Source organism: Trachurus trachurus (genome assembly GCF_905171665.1).
Source record: "Trachurus trachurus genome assembly, chromosome: 21".
Classification (NCBI taxonomy): Eukaryota; Metazoa; Chordata; class Actinopteri; order Carangiformes; family Carangidae; genus Trachurus; species Trachurus trachurus.
The window spans coordinates 29,088,163-29,107,874 of NC_139899.1; the positions used below are offsets into that span (position 1 = coordinate 29,088,163).

Genomic DNA, 19,712 nt, shown 5'->3' on the forward strand with positions numbered 1-19,712 from the left:
TAATCATAATAATCTGACAGAATTACTTAACATGTAATGAACAGATGATGTAATCCAGTGGTTCCCAAACTTTCTCTGCTGGGCCCCCCTTTGGTTGATAAGAAAATTTCCATGCCCCACCTCCCCAACCTGACACACACACAGCAATAAACTAAAACCTCTTCTGGAATGAGAAATAAATAACAAACAAACAAAATAGCACCTTTACAGTGTAATTATTTTAAGTGTAACAGTGTTTTTTTTTTTTTTTTTTACACTGGGTGACAGTATTCTTTGCTGTCAATGTATTTTCAAGCACCTTAACAGTGTAATGTTCAGTGTGACAGCTGTCATTTGGGAGGTGAAGGCAGAGTTTTACCTAAAGTATCATTATAACAGGCGGGGGTATTTTACTTAATATTTGTTCATCATCCTAACGTAGACGGATTCACTATGAACCGTAGGCTACGTTCATGAGCAGCAGCAGGTCAGAGGAGACAACTCACTTTCCAGTTAACAGTGAGTCATTACGTTTGCTTTTGTGAACTAACTGACACATGCTGAGAGAACGACAAACAATTTGTATGTAGAAGGATCATGATGTTGTTGTTGCTGCTGCTGCTGCGGTGGCGGCAAGATGTTGTTCAGAGGATACGAGCTCAGCGGCGCAGGTCACATAACTGAAAACTATATTTTAGACCTTTCTGATGGCTTCTCTCTGTTATCCCCGAACAGTTTTTTTCAGAATATATATATATATTTTTTTCCTGATATTTCCTTTGGAATCAATGCAAATATTGCAGAAAACCCCATAGGAGCATGGCTCGGAGCGAAAACTTGATAGACGTAGCAACAGTAACCAAGGGGGCCTCAAGTTGGGCGGACCTTACGCGGAGCGGACTCCGTGGACATCTGCACATACTCGAGGCGGACCCAAAGCGGATGTCCGCCGGACGGGGACAGCTCTCCATTCCGACACACCTCCACTTCGACACCCCGCTGTTCCGAAATACCCCCACTTCGAAACACCGCTACTCCGACACCGCCCCCTCCCCCCCGCAGCTGTCCAAGGTGCTGAACCGCGTGACGTTGTTTACATTCTGCTTTGTGGCTTGTCTGTGAAACGTGCGCTGCTCAGGGACTGGGCAGTGGGCAGATCTGTCCCACTTGCTTTCTCCCCGACTCCGTAGTTGGAGATCTCCCACACAGTAATAGAAATACACTCCCCCCGCCCTGGGGTGCATTTACATTTCGCTTACTGATCTTTCCCACAGTTTTTTAGCCCCTGGTAAAGTTTTGATCATGAAGACATTTTTTCACTATATTGACCGTTAGGAGTAACTGGCCACAAACTAGGTTGTAGCATTATGTCCAACTCTTAAGCCACATTGAGACACATCATGATAATAATGTAAAATCGTTAACATAAAATAACAATAGGTGACATTGTGAGAATGATATAACGTGATGACAACAAAAAAAACGAGATTTCACATTTTTTGCTTTTTTTTTAAATTATGAAACTAGACACTTTAACACACGTTATGTGTAAATTTGGGGACTCTACGACGATTAGAACTGAAGTTCTGCATGTGGATGCAGCACAGCTGCACAATGGCATAGCAACATAACACCGGATTCTCCCGTTGTTGGTGACGGTTGGCTATCGGCCCACGGCTCCAGCACTTCACTCGGACTGTATTTCTTTTCCTTTGCGGTCCTGACAACTGCTGCTGTCTGGGGCAGGAGGCTACAGCCTGAGAGGAGGGGCCCAGTTTGAATGTTTTGTTTACAAACTGCAACGAACAAAACTCCAGACTCTACCTTTACGTAATATAGACTGCAGGTTTATTCTGAAAAAAAGAGCAACGTTTAGCGTTTTTTTCCTCATCGGAGCGACCCTGGGTTCAATTCCACCCAGCGGCCCCTTTTCTGCGTGTCAATCCCCCCTCTCTCGCTCTCTCTCCAGCTGTCCTTTCAAAAGAAATGCGCAGAAAGCCCGAAAACCCCCCCCCCCAAAAAAAAACACTGACTTGTGAGCTGGTGGCGGTGAGAAATTTAGCGATAGATGTGCCAGCATGCCAATGATTATACCGCAACGTGCCAACCGTGGCACGCGTGCCAAAGGTGCACTACATTTAGTGTAAACTGTTGAGGGCTAGGACTGCCCTATTCCAGGGAGATGTGGCTGGGGTTGACCATCAGCTACAGCAACGGACAAAATATTTCACCATCAGAAAAAGTGTTGTTGCCTGTGCAATGTTTTAACCCTTTTGAGTTAGCCTCGTGTCACCAGGCTCTTCACAGAGGAGAAGAGCCTGGTTTCTGTTTACTCCGAATTTTGTCTGCATGATATGGTTCCGGTCTTCTAGTGGATCCGGAAATCACCAAATTCACCAAAGTAAAAGTGTTCACGAACATGAAACTTAAAATAGACAATACCTTGTAATACTATTAAATAGGGGACAGCTCTCCATTCCGACACACCTCCACTTAGACACCCCGCTGTTCCGAAATACCCCCACTTCGAAACACCGCTACTCCGACACCCCCCCCTCCCCCCCCGCAGCTGTCCAAGGTGCTGAACCGCGTGACGTTGTTTACATTCTGCTTTGTGGCTTGTCTGTGAAACGTGCCCTGCTCAGAGACTGGGCAGATCTGTCCCACTTGCTTTCTCCCCGACTCCGTTGTTGGAGATCTCCACACAATAAAAGAAATACACTTTTTTCTCCCCCCCTGCTCCGCTCGAGCGCGGCTGAAGCCGGCTTGAGCTCACACGGGCGCGAGGCTGCTGCAGCCGCCGCTCGTGCTCACAGCTGACTGAGGGAGGTGCTTTGGTTGGGCTTAGGCAATGAAGAAAGGAGTTGGTTAAGTTTAGTAAAAAGACCAGGTAGAGGCTAGACAGGCTAGAAGCATAATGAACATTATCATTAATATGAAGTATTTGCTTGTTTTGCAGTTAATTATGCACATGATCCGTTTGACCCCAAAAAGGAAAAAAGGATCAATGCGCACTGCGCACTGGGGGTTTCCCCCAATAGCCTTTTCGGAGTAGCGGGGTTTTTAGAAAAAATAGAAAACCCCGCTATTACGATGAATGGAAGTCTATTGTCGGAAAGGCGGGGCTTCGGAAAGGCGGGGTGTAACCTATTAAATACAATAAAAGAAAAAGGTTAACTTAATGGCTCAGGGATTTTCTTGTAAATTATATTCCTTAAATTAAAAAGTTTCACCGCAGGGTGGTATTCAGCTCAGTTGATAGAGCACCCGCCCCATGTGTTAAGGCTATAGTACTCACTGCAGGGGGCCTCGGTTCGAATCCCACGTTGAGCAGCCCTATCCTGCGTGTCATTCCCCCTCTCTCTGTCTCCCCATTTCCTGTCTCTCTCAAATAAAGGCATGCAAAGCCAAAAAAACATACTTAAAAAAAAATAGTTTCATTGCATTTTATTAGCTTGGTACTTTTATTTTGAGCCTGTCTCTCTCGCCCTGGTTCCGGCTGCTTACCAAAACAGCGAGTCAACGGCCCCAGACTACTTTTGAGTAGATGACCTACATTTTTGTTTGAAAACTTTTTTTTGTTTTGCTTTGATAGTTACCATAGGTTACAGTTCGGCCGGAGTATGATTTAATCAGCCTCCTGAATAACTGAAATTTAAATATGGGAGGGCAAGAAAGGAAAGATATAAATCAGCTGTGTGACATAGAGTTTTACTCAGAAAGCTGTCAGAGATTGGCAGCTTCTCCTCTCTCTGAATATGGAGGCCCAGGAGGAAACTGACTTTTGCTTTCCTGAGCTCAACAACTCCTGCATGAAGACGACGCGTCCTTACTTGGAGGCCACCCTTGTTAACAGTGTGCTGTCCCTCATCACTGTGCTCACTGTGGTTCTTAACCTTGTGGTCATCATCTCTATCTCCCACTTCAGGCAGAGATAGAATTTCTCTGCATGGCCTATACACAATGTTTATATTTTGGTTCCATGTAGCTGCATGATGAATGTCTGAGTCTGAGTTATGCAACATGTCTCTTCAGATTAGAACATGTAGTCAATCTATATCGATGTTTTAACAAGTGACTTACTGTGTAGAACATATTTACCATACTTGCTCTGCTTACTATAATTTTACTTTGTTTATTTTTGTTGCATTTAAAGCTAACGATGAGTTGATTGTTGATGAGGTGATTATGGTACTTTTGAGACAGTCAGCAAAAGGTCTATTGAAAAAAGAATAAGTTACAAGCTCAAAGATTTAATGTTTTCCTCTTTAGGCCTTTGATAGATAGACAGGTTATTTAAACATGCTTTTGTTACTGTAATACCGTAATATATATAGGCCTATGCATGATGTTACAGTGTTGTCGATACATTTAGAATTATACTGCTTATTTCCTCAACATTACATCTAACATTATTTTAAATGTTGATATTCTCTCTTTTCAGGCAGCTCCACACCGCCACCAACCTCCTCCTCCTCTCTTTGGCTGTTGCGGACTTCCTTGTGGGTTTCCTGCAGATGCCAGCTGAAATCCTTCTCTTACATGGCTGCTGGATGCTGGGTGACTTCATATGTGCTGTGAATTATTTTTTGGGTTACCTCACTGTCAGTGTTTCAGTAGGATGCATGGTCCTCATATCAATTGACCGCTATGTGGCAATTTGTGACCCCATGTTTTACTCCACCAAGGTCACTCTGAGAAGAGTTCAGTACTGTGTTTATCTGTGTTGGATATTTTCTACTGTTCACAGTGCTTGGATTCTTAGATATTTCCTAAAGCAACCAAACATATATAATGCCTGTGTTGGAGAGTGTGTAGTCATACTGACTTATCTTGAAACATATTCTGACCTTGTTTTCACATTTCTAGCCCCCATTTTAATAATTTCAATTTTGTATCTGAGAGTATTTGTGGTGGCTGTGTCTCAGGCTCGTGCCATGCGTTCTCATGTTACAACTGTCACACTTGAGCGCCCCGAAACTGTTAGAGTTAAGAAATCTGAATTGAAAGCAGCGAGGATTCTTGGTATCGTTATAGCTGCATTTCTTCTGTGCAACACTCCATATTATTGTTTCATTGTTGCAGCTGAGTACAACTTGATTAGTGCGTCAACATCAGCCATTGAGCTTTGGTTGTTGTATTTCAACTCCTGTCTAAACCCTGTGATCTATGTTTTTTTCTACCCTTGGTTCAGAAAATCTTTCAAACAAATTGTTACACTTAAGATACTGGAGCCTGGGTCCAGTCAGACCAATATAATGTAGAAATGTTGATTAGCTGGATTGGCTGCTTAAGGTTATATATTGATATAGATTCATATTCATATGGAAATGTCTCATTACTTCCCAAACAATCTCTGAGTGATTGTGGATTTTACCGTTGATATTTAGATATGACCACAGATAAGCCACATTATGTCATGCTTCACAGCTGCAAATGCAAAAGTAGTGGCATGGTGCAGTTATACTCTGACTTGCTTTTGCTGATTGAGAAACAGTGTATTGTTTTTTTTTTTTTTTTTTTTTAAATAAACATGTGTAAATTTTGTTCTCCATTTGTACTTTTTTCCTTTCCTGAACCGAATCAGAAAGAGCAGTTCAGGGGAAGCTTCGTTATAATATTACACTCTTTTCCTTATTTACAACACAAACATGCAGTTAAAGGAAGTATCATGAGTATAAATGGACAACAGCATTTCATATCTGTCCCCTGGGTTTCAGTGTGAATGAACAATGTACATAATCGGGATTGATTATTATTTAATCACCACCTGCTGATCCTGACTTCCTCCTACTAAACCCTAAACAGCTGTCGTGGGCCTTTACAAAGTCAAAGTTAAAGTTATGCCACTTTAAATACACTCAGGTTGTTTTTTTTGTTTTTTTTTGCACTGTACATTTTGAGAATGTGGAGTTTGAAGAGGAACTAAGCAGAATTTCTCCCGTGGCTACGCTACATTTTTACCTTAATTAAAAAGCTCTGGTGTAATTGTTATAGTTAACTACAAGACTTGTGACTTGTAACGATTACAATCTAAAGAGGAACTATGCAGGAATTTTTGGCTTAAAGTCCCACTCCCGCGACCCTTTTCGGCCATTTTAAAACCAGCTCATTAGCCATGCACATTAGCAATGCACCTCTGGAGGGTGGGCGGAGATTGCGCTGCTCTGCACCCGCCCAGCCACCTCCTCGCACCCCACCCCCCGCTCGCTGACAGCTGGACATTGTACAATTACAGATTCAGCGCGTTTAGCGTAAAACTCCACACTGGGATTCGATCCCAGACTGGAACATAGTCCTTGCTCACGGTGCAAGCTGCTCTACCAGGTGAGCTATACCTGTTATACCTTGACAGTTACACCGAGCTGCCAAGCCTTTCACCTCTGAGCCAGATGCAACGCGGGGCGGGAGCTTGTAGCACTAGTGCCCTCCCCTGGAGCTGTGACACATCAGCTCCAGTCTCCCTGAAACTGCCCGTTTGCATCTGCCATTGGTTCACAGCAATTTGAAGGCAGAAAAACTCAGAAATGCAATTTTGCACTTCCTTTTCTGCTGATATGTGCTCTAACACAAGAAAAATGCCACAGGAACATGTGAAAAGCTCAAAAAACACGATTTTCACGGGAGTGGGTCTTTAACTATGCTAGATTTTTTTTTACCTTAATTAAACAGCTTTGGAGTGATTGTCATGGTTTAATAAATGACTTGTAACTTGTTACAAGGGAGAATGGAGGCTCTCTGCCTTCCACTTACAGTAGCGTCTCTTGGGCTGAAAACCAACCTTGTAAGATCAGCGCCGCCGCGACACAAACATGCCCTGTAATCATCAATGCCACAATTTGAAGTGTAGATTTTAAATTTTTGTATTTATTTTAAAGGCAATCAAATTAAAATGGTTGAATTAAGGTCTGTATAATAAAGTTAAAGTGACATAAGTACAACTAATTTGAGTTAACACAGACAGCATTAATACGTGCTTTCACATCGGAGTCTCCAAACCAGAAACGTTTTTAACAACGCCAGAAAAAGAAGTCGCTTGATTTGTCGCTAGTCGCTTTTGACAAAAAAAAAAGTCGCCAGATTTAGCGAGAAAGTCACCAAGTTGCCAATGCTGCTTCTGGCCGCCCATTTACGGCCGGTTCGGTCTGTTCATTATCGCTGACCACCTCGTTAGGGATGCCAAACCTGGCAAAGACAGTTTTTTTTAAGTATATTTTTTGTTTCCCCAACAGTTCTCATTCATTCACTTTCAGGCTGTTTCCACACATACTGGTGCAAAAATGGCACATTGATTCATTTTTTAGCTCATATGTTTCACGTTTACGCACATTTGTTTTTTTCTCTGGTCCAAACCATCATGGATGTATTACGCCGTAGTACCACTGTCAAAGCGTCATGTTTCCATGACAACTGACAGGAGCAAGACACATGGCATGTCATATTTGCATGAGCTCAAACTGTGGCGACACTGAGCAGTTGGAGCGGCTCGAGGTCCGGATGCATTTACAGTACATAAACAGATCGCAAGACCACCAGAGACCACGCGCGTATAATGTCCGTGTCAGTCCCGACAGGACTCGACGCGGTCCGCCGGGGGCAAAGTTGTATTTTTTCAGTGCTCACGATACCGAAAAAAAGGCAGGTACCAACGTATTTTTTGCGTGTCGGCATCCACTTGGTACCGAAGTGTCGGTCCTCGCGACAACCCTACTAGTTACTGTGATTTTAAACACAAGTTGTTGTTAAAATGTATCGTTTTTCATGGGGAAAATGAGGTGCGTCCCCGGGAAGCATGGATAGTGAGTTTACTGCATCCTTTGAGATTTTAATGCGTCAGGGACGCAGGATGCTATAGCAACATCACAACATTAATCATCAAATGCGGATATTTTATATTAGGAAAATGCAATTTTGAAAAATAGGCCATGTTTAGAGGGATTCTTTGGGATTGTTAAGTGGACCACTCCAATTGACCTATGGCTAAGCCACACCCCCAAACGCGATGAGCCAATCACAGTGCGCATAGCTAGCCCATACGCTCTGACATTCTCTGCTTCCACGTCCATTGAAATGCATTGCAGTTAGTCAGTTTTCATTCGTTTTTTTTAAAGTTTTTTCTTGACATTTTAAGTTTAAAATGGTCAAACGGTGTGCATGGGGTACATGCAACTCCCGACACTAGGTATCCCGAGAGGCTGGGCGATGGGGTGTATTTTTTTTTTACCTTTTCCCAAGCCACATCTCAACCGAGAGAAGTGTCTGCTCTGGATAAAGCTATGAGGTAGACCACAACACCAACTAAACGTGGATGAAATTAACAAGGATGTCTACATCTGTTCTAAGTTCAGTCAACAACGTATTTGAGGCAACATATTGTCAGAGATGTTTAGATGTTAGCCAGTATCACAACTAAGCATAAAGTACGCTAGCTTAATGCTAACGTATAATGTAAAACTCCATAGACAGGCTAACAGAAATTAGCCCGTCGCTATTGGTGTTTCGTGGCAACCGACAGCGGGTCCATGCCTATGTTCCCACAGCCTTATGTTCCCACAGCCATGTTCCCACAGCCCTATCGTCCCACAATTCTAAGATTTTTCTCAAAATTAGGCCCTATGTTCCAACTAGACTCTCTACCTATCTGGACTCTATCTATCTGGCCTGTCTAGCCTCTACCTGGTCTTTTTACTAAACTTAACCAACTCTTTTCTTCATTGCCTAAACCCAACCAATGGTGGGACCAAAGGGCTGTGGGAACATAGGGCCTAATTTTCAGTGACAACAAAAGTTAGAAATGTGGGAACATAAGGCTGTGGGAACATAGGGCTGTGGGAACATAGGAATGACCCCCCGACAGCCATAGCAGTAAAGCTAAGTTAAGTTTTGGTGACTTCGAGATGATATTTAATCTTTCTGTCTCCAAAAATCATCAATTGTCTCCTGTGAAATGTCTCTACTGTGACAGCTGCCATAGCGCCTGTCCTCGAATGTTGACTGTTTGTCCGAGTGAGTGGAGGGGGCGGGGCTTAGTCATAGATCAATTGTTTAGGCGGGCCGGAAGTGGCCCAGGGACCGTAGTTTGGGGACCCCTGGTCTACATCATGCAATTCCTCAAAGTCAAATAAGTAAGAAATAGAATTTTATTCCACCAAAATGAATTGAATCATATACATTTATTTATGTACTTATATTTCATCCCCATATGTAAGTTGAGGCAATACAGAGAAACCACAATAAGTGTAACACATACAGTACTGTACATAGATACATTGACTGATAGATCACACAATCTATCACAAGGAGAAGAGGAAAAGATATAAATTATCTTCATGACCAAGAGTTTTACTCAGAAAGCTGTCAGAGCAGCTCGTCCTCTCTCTGAACATGGAGGCCCTGGAGGAAGCTGAACTCTGCTTTCCCCAGTTCAACAACTCCTGCAGAAAGACACTGTTTTCTCACACAGAGGCCATATTGATTTACATGCTAACATCTTTCATTATTGTGCTCACTGTGGTTCTCAACCTGCTGGTCATCATCTCTATCTCCCACTTCAGGCAGAGATAATATTTGTGTTGATGGCTTACAAAATGTTTATTGTTTTGGTTCCAGCGATGCAACAGAAATACATAATTAGGTTAATTATTAATGTAAAAAAAAAAAATATGTTTTGGTTTAATTTATGAGGAAAGGGCTTTGAATGAGTAATAATGTATTTTTTAGAAATGGATGCAAAATTGTTATTTGAAAATGATTTACTGTACACATTTATGTTACAGTGTGTTCAATGTTGGTATTTTCTCTTTTTTTCAGGCAGCTCCACACCACCACAAACCACCTTCTCCTCTCTCTGGCTGTTGCAGATTTCTTTGTGGGTTTCGTGCAGATGCCAGCTGCAATCTTTGCCTTGGAAGGCTGCTGGATCCTGGGTGATGCTATGTGTGTTGTGGTTTACTTTTTCGGTTATGTCATTGTCAGTGTTTCAGTAGGAAACATGGTTCTCATATCAATTGACCGATACATGGCAGTTTGTGATCCCATGTTTTACATATATTCTGCTTTAACCCTCATGTTGCCCAAACGAAAATTCTTTCCTTCATAATTTGCTTGTTTTTTCATCCAATGGCCTGAAATTAACGGAGGTTGTTTTAATGTTGTTAATTAAAATACATTTGAAGTAATTTGGTTGAATTCTGGGTGTTTTATTGAATTTATCTTTTGTCCTCTGGGGTCAAAATGACCTCAACTGGGTTGACTGCTAAGAAGCACAACAACATAACATTATCCAACAATGGATGTTACTATTTGCTGCCATTAAAAAAAAAAAAATGAAAGGGTTAAAAAAAAATCCTGATGGAAGTTTGTCATATAACAGTGTCTGTTAATCCATCAATTCATTTTTCTTTGATCTTTACTATATTTGAAATTATTCAGATTTTCTGTTTTGTGAAATTCAAAAAATAGGTATTGTTTCACAAATGAGGTATGATGGTCTGAAGTTGAATAAAAAGATGAAGCATACATTTTGATGTGTCATCATCATTACTCTTGCTGGGGCTTGAACCCACAACCTCTGGCACCAACAACCAGCTCCTAACTCACTGAGCTAATTGTCTAGAAGTGAGTCCTTGTGTGCGACTTCTCAAATAGACTCAGGGAGTCATCACCCAGGCAGCAGTTGTCAAAATGTCAGAAATACAGTTATCTAAACAGAGAAAGACAAAGAGGTAAAGAGACAGATCAGGTGGAAAATGCACCAACAAGGTTATTGAAGCGCGATACGAACCCATAACCTTGGTGTTACCAAGCTGACACCATACACACTGAGCTACAGTGAGACTTGTTTCACAGGGATTTTGCACTGTGATCAATTTGATGTTATTCAATGATGGCTGAAAGCCAAGCAAAATGCTAGAAAATGAGACCGACCAAGTGGTAGTAGTTTAAGTTCAAAGAGGCTGGTACACTAACAAAGTTAACCACTGGACTATACTAATACTTGAGAAAATTATTCATTGATAGCTATGTGAACGCTTTCAGCATTCAGACTACGGTAATAATAATAAAGAAAATGGCAGACACAAACAACATTCAGCATTCACACTAATAATATGGTCAATGGTTGGTGCTGGGCAAGTTTTTTTTTTTTCCTTTTTAAATTTAAAGGCATTCTTTGACATTACCATTGAGGACATCTGGTATTTTAAAGAGCAACAAAACCCCTCAGTTTTGGATGACGTGCTCTCAGCTGGAAATTCAAAAAATGCCTTGATTATGGGCAGGGCTCCAGGAGCACTCTCCGATCCCCCCTCCCCCCCGCGCTGCATCCACACCTGCAAAATCACACAAAGGACGGCAGACTCGCTGTCCTCCGCGGTCCTGGTGCTCCAGGTCAGCCAGACGCCTCGTCTGCCTCGGCGGACGGACACTCCGCGGCGGGCGGCTGTGGCATGACACTGCGTGTGTTTCTTGCACCGCGGATGAGAGCGGGGCGACTGGTTTATGCTCTGTCTGATCCCCCAGCGGGGGGGCAGACTCGGCTCATTTTGGTCAATGGGAAAGGGGCCAAATGCCGATTGTTAGCGGGTCGACCCACGTTTAAAAAACCTGCGTCGACCCGCTAATTTTAGTGGGAAAACGGCTTCTGACAGCACTAGTAGCGTGGACACTACTAGGAGCGGACGCCGGAGCCGTTAGCGGCTCGTTAGTGGCTCGTTAGCGTTAACCCTAACCCTAACTATTCCCATTCAGGCAGCTGTTAGCAGCCGTTAGCCGCAGCAGAGCAGCTAGAGTGCCTAGCAACCGTTAGCCGCAGGCAGCAGCCGGTGCTGATTGGTCGGGGAGCTGGTGGACGGTGACGAAAGCTGCCTCCAAAGCGTCATCTGCCTCCATCTCAGCCAATAGAAAAATTCGATTGTAATAGCCGTGTTTCAACCCATAGAGGGCAGTCACTCTACATTTTTACAACAAAATACACCAAATTGAAATATTTTGACTAAAATGTCAAAAGTTGGAACAGAATCAATCAACAACATTACTTCATACCCAAATACATTTGTTTTCAGCAGAAAAAAGTGGTTTAGGGGTTTAGTTCCTCTTTAAAGGTGTACAGAAAAGAAAATTGAATTTGAGCCCACTTTGGGTCATAAAATTAATGTGATAACTCATCTTTCAGACGTTGTAGGCCAAACTTTGTGCAAAATTCTATTTTTGAGTAAATCCGGGATGAAAGTGTGTATTTTTTTTTTTCGCATTGGATAATGCAGGCGCACGGATTATACGTCAGCCTGTACACGATTCATCAGCCACTGATATTGGATCCGTCATCCGTCATTCAAACGTCTGAGACACGCACACACACACGGAGCTCGGGCTCGCCCCAAGCTTTGAATATCCCGCCCGCTCGATAACGACCAATCAAATTCGTTTTCCTCACTCGGGTAAACTCGTGTTGCAGCTCGTGACAACTCGGCGCGACAAACAGGACAAACGGCCATTTCTGTACACCTTTAATGTGTCCTCATGTGTCAACCTTACTGGGACTTGAACCCACAACCTTTGACGCCAAGAACCAGCACCTATCTCGCTGAGGTAATTGTCTTGAAGTGAGACCTGGTGTGTTGCTTCCCAAATAGACTCAGGGAGTCACCGACCGGGCAGCATCTGTAGTAGTTTAAGTTCAAAGAGGCTGGTACACTGTACTAGAGTACAATTGGGGTGTTGGGACACTGATAGCGGTTTCACACTGCCACAGTTCTGGTTCTGGCACTGGTTCGGTTCGGAAGTCTCAGAACCTCGGTGCTGTCTGCCAAACCACACTAGTTCGTGGAACCAAAGTGGGAGGACGTCATTCCGCGTCACACAGGCGGAAGTAAACACAGCAACGGATCTTTACGAAACAGTATACTACCGTAGCTACTACTTACTTTTAATATTTTTTCATGCGAGAAAGTAACTGTTAAGATCCCAAATATACGGCCAGTTTATCCAAATGATGGCTGTTTAGAAGTTTGCTCCGATGTTTTTCGGAGAAGTGAAGCTCCGCAGCGACCGCGACATCACAGAGGCAGCAGCCGCTCTGGAGAGCTGGTCACCCGGCCAGCTTACGTTCTTTATGCCGGGGGGAGAAAACGATCGATAATTAACTTACCCTCAGGTTTTTAGAGGTTTACCACTGGCTGGTTAAATTATGTTTAGGAGATAAATGTTGGTCTCATTGATGAAATCTAACAATTGTGGCAGTAGCATTATTTGTTTGAATGAAAAGTGAAGCTTCCCGTGTGGACAGAGCTGCGCAGCCTCGGGGCTCTGTCTGTACGTACAGAAATCACCACATTTACAAAAATAAATAAATGTTTTACAATGAACCGATCAGTCTGCATTAAGTTTTATTTTACTAAGCTACTGTATATAACATGGTTACGGTTTCCTGCTGCTTTCCTACTCGTATTAAGTGACTTGCCTACTGATGATGTCACGGTTCGCAAGGAAAAAACAACTATTTTTTTGGTTCCGCTGCGAACCGACTTTTCAGGTTCCGAACCAATTAGTTTTTCAGTTTGAACGCGCCGGCCGGTTCAAAGTTGCGTTCGGGAACCAGAACCGTGCCGGAGCCCTGCCAGTGTGAAACCGCTATGAGAGTCCAACTTCATATAAGTCAGTGTTGTTGAGAGAGTTGTCAGAGCTGCAGCTCTCTGAGGATGGAGGCTGATGACGGAGCAGAGCTCTGCTTTCCACTTCTCCTCAACATCTCCTGCAGGAAGCCCACATATCCTTGGCCTGAAGCTGTGATCCTTCACATCACACTCTCCTCCATCTCTGTGCTGACTGTAGCTCTGAACCTGCTGGTCATCATCTCAATCTCCCACTTCAGGCAGAAAAACTTCTCAGCTGACCCCATGTTATTTTAACTTTGAGATGTGAACAGGTTCTGTAGACATACAAGGAGAATGATGATGATGATTATTGAGTTTGTGGCACATTTTGTATGGTAGTTTCAGTAGTTTACCCTTTACCACAACGCAATAACAGGCGTGGATGATTATATGTGTTGTCACTCATCAGGCCGCGTTTGATTACACATATTCTTTTCTTCTCCCTCCAGGCAGCTCCACACACCCACTAACATCCTCCTCCTCTCTCTGGCTGTCTCAGACCTTCTCGTCGGCCTCCTGCTGATGCCAGTTGAACTCTTCATAAACACAGCCTGCTGGTTTCTTGGTGATCTGATGTGTTCTCTGCATATTTATGTCACTTTCATCATCACCTCCACATCAATAGGAGACATGGTGCTGATATCAGTCGACCGTTATGTAGCTATTTGTGACCCTCTGCATTACACCACCAGAGTCACTGAGAGAAGAGTTCAACTCTGTGTTTGTCTGTGTTGGTTCTGCTCTGTTTTCTACAACAGTCTTATCTTTAAGGACAACCTAACTCATCCAGACAGACACAGTTCATGTTATGGAGAATGTGTGTTTGTTATTGATTATATTGCAGGAACTTCTGACCTTGTTGTGACCTTTATTCTCCCCATCACCATCATCGTAGTTTTGTACATGAGAGTGTTTGTAGTGGCTGTGTCTCAGGCTCGTGCCATGCGCTCTCACATCACAGCTGTCACACTGCAGAGCTCAGTGACTCTAACCACAAAGAAATCTGAGCTGAAAGCAGCCAGGACTCTTGGTGTTCTTGTAGTTGTGTTTCTATTGTGTTTCTGTCCATATTATAGTGTTGCTCTTGCAGGAGACAACTTGATCAATACTTCATTTGCAGTTTTTGCGTTATATCTCTTCATTTTTAACTCCTGTCTGAACCCTATAATCTACGCCTTGTTCTATCCCTGGTTTAGAAAAGTTATCAAACTGGTTGTGACTCTGCAGATTCTGCAGCCTGGCTCCTGTGAGGCCAATGTAATGTAGAGAGGCTGTGGAGAAACTAAGATGACACCTGCTCTATGGAGAAATCATGAAATACAGACAATTAAAGTGTAAAGTATGAAGTACATGTGAACAGAAACACCAGTTGACATTATTTGTTACACTGTCACGCTAATTAACATGGACACATAAACATGTTGTAGCTTTGTAGATCTGTTTCAAAGAAAATGACCCACTTCTATCTAAATTAATTTGTGACACAGCTTCTGCGTCATGTCATTTTTTACCATTACAGATTTTATACTGCAAGCCGCAAATGAACCTTTATTTAGGGCAAGGGCAATTGGCCTTTAAAGATTGGGGCAGTTGGGACAAGATGTACTGTAGGGCAACAGAGGCCAAAACTAAATGAATCAATTTGGCAAGAAAAAGTTTTTGGGTTTCTGCCGCTATAGATGATAAACGCTGTAACACCGGCCAATGTAATAATGTCCACAAACGTAATACACCACAAATGTGACACGCAATTTCCCACAAATGTAATAACTATTACGTTTGCAGAGATTTATTGCGTTTGTGGGGAAGTGAAAATCTTCAACTTTCAATATTGTAATAACTTCCCACCAATGTAATAACGCAATGAATAAAGTCATTGTGGTTGTTGTTCTTTGTTTGCCTATAAACCTACCAATAGGCTACTGACCGTGAGTGCAAAATCCAGTTTCTGACTCTCTCTGAGTAAACCTTTAGATTCTTTGTGTTGTGTTTACAATAAATCCAGATTTCTTCATATTTTTATTGCAGACGGGAGTTTGAAATAAGATATCACAGGAATTATTTTTTATCGAGCTATTTCCCTCTGTCAACCACAAAATGTCTCTGTCAATAACCCTGACCCTCTGACCAAACGTAACCAAACTAATTTCTAAACTACAGCTTATCATTTGAATGTTGACTAGGACCTATATTTTAAAGCTGAGATTGTAGCTATTAATTTTGAAACACATAACAACCCACACATAAGAATGGGTCTAGGAACAGACTGCTGCTGCTACTTCCGACTCATTTTGATGTTACACATTAGGCCTATTAGAACATCATTTTGCTGTTACACCATTCTAAAGTCACCATCACAAAATAAACCCAGACAGGGTGATGAGAAAAAGGTTAGGCTGAGTTACATTTCTCCCCAAATGAAATACTGGTTGTGATTTTACTGCACACAATTTTCCTGTAAGTAGGCTAGTAGTAGTAGTAGCCTACAAATATAGAACGTCTCTGATGTGGTGTACTATCTCATCCAGCCTGTGTAAAAAAAATAGGGGGAGAGCCCCGTCGAAAGTAACGAGGCAAAAGTAATAACGATTTTCTCCGAGCCCATACAAGTATTAAGTTACTAACTTAGTCAACATGTAGCCTACATCATGCATGACCGAATAGACCCGCAAAAAATCATTAGGATACGTCGTAGGCACTACTTTGGCCGAGTTACATTAAGGAACCTGTTTTCAACGACGGAAAGTAAAATCACTCGAGCAGACAGCAACTGGATGTTGCACCCACGGTCAGTAGCCTATTAGTAGGTATATACGTAGGCAAACAAACAACAACCACAACGACATTATTCATTGCGTTATTACATTGGTGGGAAGTTATTACAATATTAATAGTTGAAGATTTTCACTTCCCCACAAACGCAATAAATCTCTGCAAACGTAATAGTTATTACATTTGTGGGAAATTGCGTGTTATGTTTGTAGTAGGCAGGGGCTATTACGTTTGTGGGATTATTACATTAAAAGCTGCAGATTTTTATTACAATTGTGGTTTATTACGTTTCTGGACATTATTACATTGGCGGGTGTTACAAATGCTCCTAACAATCGCTCACGTTATACAATTTATGACACTCCTGACAGGTCCTACATTCACTAGAGCAGCTGTAGTAGCATGAGAAGAGATTTAATTTAAGCCTGCCACACACATAAAGATTTTATAAATCTCAACCGATTTTTTATCTGTGAGAGACCCCACACATGAAGATAAAAAATCTGTGATTGAACAGTTTCGATCGTATTGTGTGTGGTGTGCTGCGATATTCCAAACACAGCACACCACACACATTAAGATTTTTCAGAATCTTGACCCTCCGGTCAGAAAACTCAGAAAGAGATCCGCGGGATCACCAGCGATACCAGGGGTGTCGTTGTAGCTACTCTTTCGGGTCTATTTCCGGAATGGACAATGAGAGCGACGTAATTTTTATTTTTTTATGAAAGCGGGACACTTCAGCCTTTACATCGATCCCATCTGTGTGTGTCTGTGGCTCCGGACGCCGAGCAGTCAAGCGGCTGTCCAATAGGGACGTGCACTGTCACGTGACGGGCTGTGAGCGGCGGTCACATGATCGTTTAAACATGGCTGCTCTATTGCTGGCTGGGGGAAGGGGCAAAATCAGCCCGATTATCTTAATGTGTGTGGCAGGCTTTAGGTGACAGCGGCTGTCAACACAAGTTAAATAGTTCTCTGCAACTCATGCAACTGGTCTGCAGTCATTGTAGCTTTTTGAGGAGCGTGTCTCACTGTGCATAAGCACCGCTTGACAACCTTATTCACTGATTTGGGTGGAACTGGTGTCGTGCTTTATTTATGGCTTACCAACTGCTAAAGTAGCTAACCATTAGCATGTTAGCAGACAAAAGCGGCAAGCTCCACAATACAAGAAATTTGGGGCTCAACTAGGGCTGGGCAGTATTCCAAATTTTCATATCATGGTATTTTTCAAAATCATATCGGTTTCACTGTATTTGACTGTTTTTTCTCATGCAAGAATGGGCTTACCCACATTTCCTTTTAATGACACCCACCCACACAAAAAGGTAGGCTATGCATGTAGCCTACATGTCGCACTGGAACACTAATAAATACTAAACCCTCTATATCTCTAATTGTACAGTGTTCAAGTTACTCCATGATCGTCTAGCACACCTTTTTGGTGAGCAGTGGGGAAACGGGTCCCCGCTGAAACACTTCCCCACTGCACACATTCTGGGCGTTGTTTGGACTCTTAACCGGTATTGTGGTATATGAAAAATTCATATCATAACAAAAATAAAGAGTGGTATTCGGTATGTACCGATGTACCGCCCAGCCCTAGGCTCAACAGCGTCCTAGGGAGCAACAAAACACACACAGCCTCTGACCCTCCTTGAGCTTCAGAGAATGTGGTAGTGCAACTGGGGCTAACTGCTAACTTACTTAAGCTAAGCAAGCCATGGTGAACTGCTGTTAGTAGTGACCCAACCTCGGGCTGCAGCGCGTCAAGCCCAGCAGGGTCTGGTAAGTTATTATAGTCTATTCCCCGTCGTCAAATTGGACACTGCTTTTCTCGGTCACGGAGACTGTGTCTGTTCCGATAATGTCCTGAGAGCTAAAGGCGTACCTAAGATGTAGCCATGGATGCTATGCCGTGCACATCAGCTGTACGTCAGCGAAAAGCATGCAACAGTACCTGGCATGCATAGCATAATGGTTGTGGTGTGGTGTAAAACATTGGTACCTTGTGTAATTTTAGGCACCACATCTGCCATTTCAAAAATGGCCATACTGGCCTTTTGAGCAGCAGAGCAGTGTGGCTCTATGGGACAACCATGGCAATTTCCGTCAGGCCATGATATAATTCAAGCACTGATACGGGTTGTGTATTGCACAGAATATTGAAAGTTACAGTGGATCACACATCAACATGACACACCAACTACCATCCCTTAACTTTGTCCTGAATACATTTAAACGTCTTGTTAGTACCACAATTTTAACCCTTCATTGATACTTTTTATTTCAAAATGTAGAGAATTTTGTACTTTTCCAGTCAGTGTTTTGTTCATTGCAATACTTTCACATTTTTCCCAAAAGTGTCAACACCTTTCCGTCGTGCAAGGGTTTGAGTGTCCCAGTTATCCTGTTAATTGTGTTGTCTGGGTCACTAGCCCCTGGAAGTGTCAAAGCAAGTTGGTCCGTGGGGAGGGGCCAGATTGAGAGCGATTGACAGACCTAGATCAGAAGAAAGATACCAGGGCCCCCTCATGGAAACAGGATATGAAGGGGAGCTTGTGGCCAGGTCTTAGCTCGTGGCGCCTGGTTTGGCACAACCCAAAGAAACAACTTTGAGCTGCCACCCCTTAGGCCCATTAACTGCATGGCAGGAGTTCAGGGCCAGGGACATTACTAATTGAGCAATAGGTGAAGGTGGGGAGCCAACCGTTCAGACCCCTGGTACTGAAAAATATCTTTAGGGTCATGGAATCTCACCTCGCTGGGTGGGAACGAACCTCAACTGGTGTATTGTACAAGCTAGATATTGTTGGGCCCACCTCCATTCACAGAAAGGGTTCTGGTTCTTTGAGATGTTCTGAACTCTCTCTACCCAGGTGTGGAGAGTCTCACAAGCCCTGGTGGAGCTCCTTGGTGTTGGAGTAGTCCCCACTGAATGAGAGTGTCGCCTCCTTGTGTCCTGGAGGGAAGGGCTCTGGCTGTTGTTTGGTGCATTAGTACCAAACAAAAGGGAAGCTGTCAAGTCTAAGGAGAAGGGCTTTAAGATTTGGTTGAACCATGGATTCTGCCAACAATGCCAGAATGTGGCAGGACGAAGGAGGGCCTGGGCTGGGTTTGAACCATAGCCTGTAAAAAGAATGGACGTAGCATCCGTGACCTCACCCATTGGTTTGGGGGCAATGTTCCCTCTAATTTTCAAAACTCCTGAGCAGAAATTCAACTCCCCTGAGGACCTGCTTGAGCGACTGTGAGCGAAAGCTCAAGCATATATATATATGTATTCTATATATATATATATATATA

The 19,712-nt window shown here is 43.0% G+C and overlaps 1 protein-coding gene across 1 annotated transcript; it reads left to right on the forward strand.

Moving 5' to 3' along the window:
• Positions 1-13,676: 13,676 nt before the first annotated feature.
• Positions 13,677-14,897, forward strand: LOC311004099 (trace amine-associated receptor 13c-like; the record flags this gene model as incomplete). The annotated part of the gene is made up of 2 exons (XM_083996046.1): positions 13,677-13,849; positions 14,081-14,897. 2 exons carry the CDS (start codon positions 13,677-13,679, stop codon positions 14,895-14,897), a joined length of 990 nt encoding a protein of 329 aa, XP_083852172.1.
• Between the last annotated feature and the right edge of the window lie 4,815 nt (positions 14,898-19,712).